Genomic DNA, 9966 nt, shown 5'->3' on the forward strand with positions numbered 1-9966 from the left:
TCCTACACTGGAGTCCATAAATCTCCAAAAGTTTACTGAAGGAAGGAGTTTTATTAGGGTGGATTCTGTCTACACACAAATGTTGGTGACTCATGAGAGAGGGGAAGATATCATTTTCCTTGAACTAGTTTTATATTTCTGGTTCAATCAAAAATTAAAGAAATCGATCCATTAGGGTGAAGTGAAAGGTTGATATCTGGAGCTGAAAATCCTACTTGAATTGTCCCCATAGCACTGAACCACCTGCCAGCTTGGAGACATAGCTGTCCCTTCCCCATGAGGACAAGACGTGGTAACCCAGCTCTGCCACCATGCTGTTCCAGATTGTTTGCAAGTTGACTCCTAGTGACAGGAATCATTTCTGGTTCATTTTGATCCTAAGTCAGCCCAGAACATTGTGTAATATAGAGCTGAAATATGAGCCCCTGGCTTGGAAGACACCACACGATGACCACAACAATGGACTCAAACGTGTCATCAATCATGAAGATGGCGCAGGATCAGGCAACGTTTCATTATGTTGTCCATAGGGTCTTCATGAGTCTAGCCGACCCAATAGCAACTAACAACCAAGTCAGCTCAATGTCCTCAGACTGTGTCGTGGTACCCAGCACTGAGCCTGTGTTCCCAAGGACTTCGGAACAGAGACTCCCAGCCATGTGATCTGGAATGAACAGTCAAGTACTCATACCCCAGACAGTGTGCCCCTGCCCTCCCACACTCCCTTCTCCCAGCCCGGATCCCCAAGCATCCATCCAGTGAAGGTCTCCTCTTCACAGAAAGGTTGAGGGCCCATTTCTAGGTCTTTCCAGCCCAAATCCCCTCTAAACTGCCTGACCATTCATCCCTTCCTCAGGCTCCACTTTGAGCTTGTTGAAAACAAGTTTTCTAACAGAATCCAAGCAACTCGTTAAAACATATTGTTATTATTGGGTGCCATCAAGTTAATTTTGCCTAAAGCAACTCCATGTGACAGAGTGGAAGTACCCCACGGGAATTTCTTAGCTATAATCTTTACAAAAGCGGTTCACCAGGTCTTTCTACTGCAGAGCCACTGGGTGGGTTTGAACTACCAGCCTTTGGGTTATCAGCCAAGCATTTAACTATTGTGCCACCAGGATTCCTTCATTAAAATATAATCCACCTTCTTAATCATGTTTGCCTTAGAAGGGGCGTCTTAGAAACAGAGCCTCACTCCCTATACATTCACTCTGAAGGGGGACAGGGTAGGTATTATGGGAATGAAGAATGTTTGTGGGGAACACTGAGTGCCCTCCAGCCACACCCTCTAGGTGGCCTCCTACCTCACCAGCGCACAGGACCAGACCAACAGTTACCTTCCACTTCACCACAGTCTTGTCTCTCAAACTTCAAGATGAGCTGGAAGGAAGGCCTGCTGGCATCTGCTATTCTAATTCCATTGTTGTTGTTGTTGTTGTTTGCCGTCGAGTCGGCCCCGACTCATAGCGACCCCTCCTTGGGTTTCCGAGGCAGTATCACTACGGAAGTAGGATTGCCCAACCTTCCTTCCGAGGAGTGGCTGGAGGGTTTGAACCGCCAGCCTTCTGGTGAGCAGTCAAGTGCCTTAGGCACTATGCTACCAGAGCTCCTAATTCCATTACTGCCAGGCAAAAGGAAAGCACTTCCCGGCTGTGTAGTTTCAGACAAATCACTTAACCTCTCTGAACTTGCCTTGAATAAATGTCTAAAAAACATTTATGGACTTGAATCTTGAGGCTTGGAACTGAAAGCATTCATTTTGAGACTTACTAATAAGTCAAGTAAGAGCCCTGGTGGCACAGTAGTTAAGCACTCAACTGCTAACCCAAAGGTTGGTGGTTCCAACCTACTAGTATCTCTGTAGGAAAAAGATGTGGCAGTCTGCTTCCATAAAGATTACAGCCTTGAAAACCCTGTGGAGCAGTTCTACTCTGTCCTATATGGTTGCTATGAGTCAGAATCAACTCAAGAGCACATAACAACAACAATAAAACAAGTAAGATTTTCTTAAAATCCTTTCCTAGCCCCACTATGCCCCTTCTCCCTCCTTTCTTCCTCTGGGTCCCCCCAAAAAGCCTCTCCTTGCCTCCATCAGAGCACTTCTCACATGCTACTGTAATTACTCGTCTGTTGCAACAACTTGACTATGAGGTCTGATTCTTCTTTGTTTCTGGCATTCTCAGAACACACTTTATGGATGAATTAATGGACAGAAAGAACAACCATGTATGTATCATGATCAGCTGCCAGGCATCATGCTAAGCTTTGAAAATACAACTTCTTACAACAAAATTATTTTGGAGCTGAAGAAATGGGCTGAGAGAGAGAAGGAGATTGACTTGTCCAAGGTCACACAGCTAGATGCTTTGCAGCCAGAATGGGAACTCAGGAATGTCTGACTCAGGAGCTCATGCTTTGCCCACCAGGCCAGGGATTCTCAACCTCGCAGCATTATTATTGACATTTGGGGCTGGATAATTCTTAGTTTTAGGGGCCTGCCCTTTGCATTGCCGGATGTTTAGCAGCATCCCTGACCTCTGCCCACTAGAATGATGCCAGTAGCACCACTAATACCACCCCAGATGTTTCCAGGCATTGATGATAAATGTCTCTTGTGGGGGGTTGCCCCCAGTTGGAAACCACTGCTTTAGACTGTGCTGCCTCCAAGGCTAGGGCTGGGGCCAACCATACCATGGAACATGGATCAGCTAGAAGACAGAATTCTAGGGAATAGGGTCATATGCCCAGGGCACATTCTGTGTAACTGGGAAAGCCGACTGCTGCAGAGGCCTGAGCAGAGATGCAGCTAAGAGCTGATCTGGCAGGATCTGATGGTGGGTCAGGTTTGGGTCATCAGGGAAGGAGTGAACTTGGCCTTGGACTTTCCAACGGCTGCCAAGTCTGCTTCCTCATCTCTACTCAGAAAAGTCAGCTTGTGTGCAGGATCCTTCTGTGCAAGGCCACCCAGGCACACATTGGTACTATCTGCTGGGAACAGGGTGGCCCTGTAGGAGAAAAAGCCATAAAGTAGGCAGCCAGCTCCAGGCCTGTGGAGCAGGGTACCACTCTTCCCCAGAATGCCCTCCCTGCTCTTTGTTTTCCAGCTGGGCCCATATCCCTGGCTCCCCGTTAAGGCTTTGGCGCTCCGCACACAGCAGGGCTGGCTCCACCCTTCCGGATTTTTCCCAAACACAGAATGTCTGGCCTCCTCCAGCTGGGAAAAGATTGTGACATGCTGGGTTTGCTTTGGTGGCCTTCACTTGCCCTCTCAGCCCTGGCCCACTCCTCACAGCATCCTGTACTCAATGACACTTCTCACCTCTCTACCAAATCCACTCTCAGGAAAGGGCATCTAAAACTCATCACCACTGAGGGTGCAAGACTGCAGCCTCTGCAGAGGTGAAAAGACGTAAGGTGAAATTCCAGAGCAGTCACCCTGCCCCGGGCTGCCAATCTGGGAGTTCAGATCGAATTCCCAAACCCCCATCACATATGACGAGTCAACATCAGGGGTCTCCCCCAGCTGACAGTCAGGCCTAGGGTTTGAGTCAGCCCATCTTGGCACATAGCCAAGGTCCCTGTTGTCTACAAAGCCAAAAATTCATCTTCAAAGGATTCTCTGTGAAGCAAAGCAGCCTAATCTGCAGCTGCATACTGGGACTCAGCAGGCAGAAAGTAGGAGGAAATGGAGCAGTGAGGCCCACAGCAGACTTGGCCAGAAGAGGATTCAGACAGAGTCACTGGAAGCAGGATCCTGGAGGGGTTTTGGGAAGCAGACAGATGTTTACTTCTCTGCCCAACCCAACTACCTGATAGTCCTGGCCTGCCCCTGACTTGCTGTGTGACCTAGGGCAAGTCACCTCCCCTCTCTGGACTTCAGATGCTTCATCTGTCAAGTGCAGATTATGAACATGTGTCCTGTAACCTCCACAAGGCCTTTGGATGAGAAAAGGCCAAATGGATGAGAAAGTACTGCGTGAGAAAGGATTCCACAGACAATGGAGCACACCCTCTGTGCAAAGAATGTTGGCAGGGACTTTTGGGACAGCAAGTATCTGAGGCCCTGGCCTTAATCCTAGTCCCAGCTGACTGTCAGAGCCTCCCAGACAGGGATGCAAGCACAGAATAGGAGGAAGAAGCCTAAATAGAAAGTCTAATGTTGAACAACCAAGAATATCAGACTCTCCCAAGACCAGCTTGATTTATACTCATAAAAATATTGTTTGAACAGTGAGTTCTACCTCAAGAGTGTTAGGATGTCTTAAGCCAATGTTCAACTTAACTCTTTAAAGTGACTCCTTGGAAATGAGAAAAGGAAGCTCAGCTTAAGTTTCACAATCTTGCCCCCTCCACCAACAACAAAAACTAGTGCATGGTGACCCTGCCTCTGTGTTTGGTTATGGCTCCACTTGTACCAAGGCAGAAGCATATTTTTCTATTGGAATAATTGCTTTGATGATGGGGTGGGAAGGTAGATTGAGTGCCTTGGGCCCCAAGTGGTAGAAGAGGAACTTCAAGTCCAGCCAGCCTGCTGGGCTCAGTGGGAAAAAGTTGAATTCACTGACTTGTGCTTTAAAAAACCCAAACCTCTTTCCTGGATAGAGTAGGAGAAAACTGTGGAACAAAACTCAAAATTATAAAAAAGACCAGGCTTACTGGTCTGATAGAGACTGGTGAAACCCCCAAGACTATGGCCTCAAGTTACCCTTCAGGCCTGGAATTGAACTCACTTCTGTGGCTTAACTCCCAGCCAAACCAAAGACAGGCCTACAGGCTGAACACTTACACCAAGGAGATTGCTCACTTCTTGGGACAATCAGCCATCCAAACCAAAAAAACCAAACTCACTGCCATGGAGTCGAATCTGACTCATAGCGACCCCTCCTTGGCTTTCCGAGGTGGTATCATTACAGAAGTAGATTGCCCAGTCTTCCTTCCGAGGAGTGGCTGGTGGGTTTGAACCACCAGCCTTCTAGTTAGCAGTCAAATGCCTTAGGGACTACACTACCAGAGCTCCCTTGATCAACCATGGGAGATCAAAAGCGCAGCATTTGCCCAGGGAAGCAAGAATGCACAGACAAGAAGGACAGCGGGAGGGAGTGACAAAGTGCGAGGTGAGCTATTGCACTTCAGAGAATGTAACCACTACAAAAAAAAAAAAAAAAAAACTAAAGTTGGGATACAATCTGTCCTGCAGCCCTTAGTCACCAAGGTAAACCTCGGGTAAGCCTCCCTGTTTTTGCCACCCTTCTTGGGACCCTCATTGTCCCTGAGTAACATCCCTTCCTCTACCAGGCACTTGCTCTTTGTCTTCTGTACTGACTAGTTGTGTGGATTGAGATGGGGGTGGTGGGGTGTGCAGAAGTGACCCAGAGAGTGAGTGTCCCCCATCCTAGGAAATAACCTTGGAGTCAGTTACATGGAAGCTTCTTTTCCTTTCAGCATCCATTTATCCTGGGTGAAACAAACCCCCTGAGCACTGAAGGGCAAGCTCCTGCTCTCAAGGTGTTGACTATCACAGATGAGGCCCCGGCTTACCTGTCAGCCACATCTCAAGCCACTCTGCCCCTTCCCACCCAGTGTTCCAGCCCCCAGAAAATTTTCAGCAAAATCTCTAAACTTTCTCCAGCCTCAGGCCCTTTGCACAAGCTGTCTCCTCCTCCAGCTCATCTACTATCTGACCCCATCTATCTATCAAATGTCTGAGTATACATCATCTATTCTGAGGCTTTTCCTAGCCCCCATCTCAATCTCAGTTAGATATCATTGTGGTTTTCCCGCCTTCCACTCACCATGATTTTGCAGCAATATGTTTGTTTGCATATTTGTTTAGTATCTTTGAGCTCAGGGAGGACAGAGACATTATCCCCAATATCTAGCAAATGCTTGCCACAAACTAGTGAATTTTTATTGAAGAAATGAACAGGGAGCAAGATTTAAACACAGGGAAGCAACTCAGACACCGCAAAGGAATATGAAGGAGGCTGAGTGCAGAGGGGTGTCAGAAGGAAGGGAAAGTGACAGATTCTCCAGAGGGGTTTGCAGCCCAAGGACAAGTGGAGGTTTGGTCCGGGATTTGAAATTGATTTCTAGAACATTCCTTCTACCCTAAGTTCCCAGCTTTGGGATCAGCTTGACACAATAAGATGGCATAAAAATCTTGAATGATTTGGCTCTTTCAAAACCAAGAAACAACCTGGAAGGGTGGACCACTAAGGTACAAACCCAGGAAAAATGCCTGAAGTGGCTGGCAGATGCTTCACTGGTCCCAAGACCTGGTGTGGCCCCCAGCAAGGGGCACCTGGGGACTCCGATCTGATGTGTGTCCTCTCCCCAATGTCAGGATGGGATTTTGCTGGGAGCTGTCGGTGCCTATGACTGGAACGGAGCCGTGCTAAAGGAGACCAGTGGTGGGAAGGTCATTCCTCACCGAGAGTCCTATCTGAAGGAATTCCCTGAGGAGCTCAAGAACCATGGTGCCTATCTGGGTAAGAACCCAGTGTTGGGGTGTGTCTGATAGGCAGGGAGGAGGGGAACCTGGCCCACCCTCCAGGTGAGGTGCCTCTTTGTGTCTATTCTATGCTGATTCAAGTATTCAAACCTGAAGAGAAATCCTAGGGGCTGGGTGCTTGGGGTCAGGGCCTTTTCCTCCACAGCTTGGCATCCTGCACACTCAGCACAGAATAGGTTCAGGATGAGTAGGCAGAATAAATAACAAGCAATTAACTCATACCTTAAATGTGTATCAGTTGACACTTGCAGACTCTAGGTCGGTTGTTGGTGCATCTTTAAAGCTTTCTGTCCTGACTGGGTTTTAGTATAAGAAAAATTCTTCCTCCTTGAGATGAAACCCAGTCAGTAGAAGCTTATTCTCACAGTCAAAGCAGAAGTTGCTTCTCATTAGACATTTTGGGAGTAGATTCATAAAGCAGCACAATTCATTGGGCTGATGGGGGTAGGTCCCAACTGTGAAGCCTTAACTCACTGGGTCCCAGTCACTTCAGGAGCAGTCCCCCTGGCCATCCATGTCTATGGCTAACCCATAGGCCATGACTTGTTCCTTTCTAAAAGGGCTGAGTCAGAGGAAGGGCAACAAGGGATGGCTGTCCAGGGCTCCCATTGTCTCTGGGTCTTTCTAAGTTTCTGAACTAAGTCTACCATCTATCCTTTCTCTAAAATGCTCCATCTCATCGCTGCCTTGGTCCCTCAACTCTTCGGCCCCACGCTCTGCCTATGACGCTGCCCAGACTATGATTAGCCCACCTTTTATCCTCAACCTTTGGGACCCTCAGCTGACAACAGGGCAAAATGCTAGAATCCTGGAAAATCCAGAGGTGTAGATCCCTAGAATTTTCCCGACAGTACGATGGCTCTAGGCTCTGGGTTTGATTTAATTCAACATGTACTAGAACCTGGACTGTGATCCATGCTATTAGAATGCAGTAGGCCATGGTAAAGAGAACACAGCCCCTGCCCTCAGGCTGCTTCCCAAAGGGGAGCGGGGGACATGTGTGTAGATAATTACAATCAGGGAGGTAAGTGCTCACATAAAAGCACAAATGAAGAAGGAAGGGATTGGATTTCTTATCTTGACAATTTGTCAAACTCTAGAAAAGATGACAAAAGAACAAAAGATTTAAAAAAAAAAAACAGTTGTCATTGAGCTGATTCTGACTTATGGTGACCCTATGCGTGTCAGAGCTGGACTGTGCTCCATAGGATTTTCAATGGCTAGTTTTTCAGAAGATCACCAGCCTTTTTTCTAAGGGACCTCTGGGTGGACTTGAACCTCCAGCCTTTCAATTAGCAGCTGAGCTTGCTTACCATTTGCATTATTCAGGGACTCCAAACTGAAGGATACAACCCATTGCTGTTGAGTCTATTTTGACTCATAGTGAATCTCTAAGATAGAGTAGAACTGCCCCATCGGGTTTCCAAGGCTGTAATCTTTAAGAAAACAGACTGCCTCACCTTTCTTCTTTGGAGCAGCTGCTGGCTTCAAACCGCTGATCTTTCAGTTAGAAGCCAAGGACTTAACCACTGCACCATCAGAGCTCCTAAACAAAAGATCACACCCTTTAACTAGATTCAGTTGTGTTTTATTGTGCTCCTCCTGTGTACTCAGGACTCTGTCAAAAGTGGAGGAACCAAGTAAGAGGTATAAGGTGCATGTGCCACGAAGCATTAAGTAGCAAGGCAGATAACATCAGCAACATCCCAGGTCCCCATGTAAATTTCAAGTGAGTGGGCAAAACTGTGTGAGTGGTTGTGGCTCAACAGGACTGGCACACTCAGGGGGACCCATTGCGGAGGTGCTGGCTCCTAAACCAGGTCTCCAAGGCTTAAAAGTTTTGAAGAAGCCAAGGCTCAAGCAAAGAAAGGAAGTGTAGGAAGTGCTAGAAAATTTCAGGATACAAGGAGTAGACTAAGTGCAGCTGGAGCAGAGGAGAGGAGTAAGAAACCGGAAGGGGGTGGCAGGTTAGGGCAGGCTAGCACAGGAGGCCTCGAATGCCAGGGTAAAGAGCTTCAGGTTTTTCATATTGGCAGTAGGGAGCTATCAGAGGCATCTGAGTGAGGGGAAAGTGGAATGCATATCCATGCTGGCCCAGTAGAGATGTCTTCTCCTCTCAGGAGAGCCTGTGGGGTGGAACCGGGCTGAAGGACCCTCATAAGGCCCAACAGTCTTGCCATAACTAGTCAGTGCCTTGTGTGGGATTCCTGAGGGAGTGCCTTCTCTTCTTCACTCCCTCTGGAAGTCATCCAGTGAGGGCAGAGGCTGGGGTTCCCTTTTGGAACAGCTGGGAAATTCTCCTGACATGCCCAAAGGAAGAGGGGATGCTTAAAAGGAAGGAGACTTGAGGCTTGGCAGTGTGGATTTCTGGCCATGGCTCTGCCCTTTTGCCATATATGCACAGTGACCTGCCTGGTGGCCTAAGAGCCACGTGGGAAATGAAGCCACAGCCAGCAGACTACTAGGAAGCAGGGCGCTCTCAATGCTGCTCCGAGCTTTGAGTGTCTGTCTATGCCTTCCCCTGGACATTTGCCCCCAAATCCCATCCCACCACTACTGTCCCCCTTCTGAGAAAGCCCCAAAGCCCAAGGGCAGCTGAGAACCCTTTTCAGTAGTACCACTGAGGACTAAGTCAAAAGAAATCTTTGCCCCATCCCACAAGGCTAACCCCACCACCACCCAACACCCATAATTATATCTATGACCTAAATGCACAGCCATGTTCAGGCCACCCTCAATGAGATCTCTGGGAACCTATCAAGCCCCATTGCCCAGACACACACCATGCATGCATACATAATATGCACACACACCATGCATACACTGCATATTTGCACACATTGTGCATTCGCACAAACTACATGCACACACACATTGTTCATGCACTCACACCATGCCTACTTGTTCGCACCACACAACATCACGCATACATGTACACACACACACATACACACGGCAGAAGGAGACATCATTCCCTAGGAGACATCATGGCCCAGAACTGCCAACAAAGCCCAACATCCATTTGAAAACCAGAACCTGCATCCAAGTTCTGGTTGTTGTCTGGCAGAGTGAGATTGTCGGATGCTATCAGCTTTGCACACTTGCCAGGGATATCCCTTTCAGGAGAGTTGCCCGAAGATGCTGCACATTCTCCTGCTGTGTCCTGGGAGGGGGCTCTGGATGACTCAAGTTTCAGAGCTATCCGGCAGAGCAATTCTGAGGACACAGATCTACAGCTTTTCCAAAAGACCTGCTGGGTTTCCATTTATTTTCTCTTTGCTTGGTGTGTATGTGAAACTCCAGGAGCTTGAGTAGCTCCTTTGAGCCTGCAAAGCTTTGGAACTTTAAGAATCTCCTGAGAGGCGGGGCAAGATGGCGGACTAGGCAGAAGGATTGCACAGACCCTCTTCAACAAAGAAAAGGGAAACCAATTAACACAGAGACAGAAGATAATC

At 47.9% G+C, this 9966-nt stretch overlaps 1 protein-coding gene across 1 annotated transcript in view; it reads left to right on the plus strand.

The window, feature by feature from the left end:
* Nucleotides 1-9966, plus strand: part of ITGA11 (integrin subunit alpha 11) — a 153222-nt gene that overhangs the window by 79246 nt on the left and 64010 nt on the right. The window contains exon 11 of the mRNA XM_042783262.1: nucleotides 6344-6488. Coding sequence (XP_042639196.1) covers nucleotides 6344-6488 — 145 coding nt within the window. The remainder of the gene's footprint in view (nucleotides 1-6343; nucleotides 6489-9966) is intronic.

The sequence above is a fragment of the Orycteropus afer genome, unplaced genomic scaffold (assembly GCF_000298275.1).
Source record: "Orycteropus afer afer isolate SDZICR_OR568_19922 unplaced genomic scaffold, OryAfe1.0 scaffold00015, whole genome shotgun sequence".
Classification (NCBI taxonomy): Eukaryota; Metazoa; Chordata; class Mammalia; order Tubulidentata; family Orycteropodidae; genus Orycteropus; species Orycteropus afer.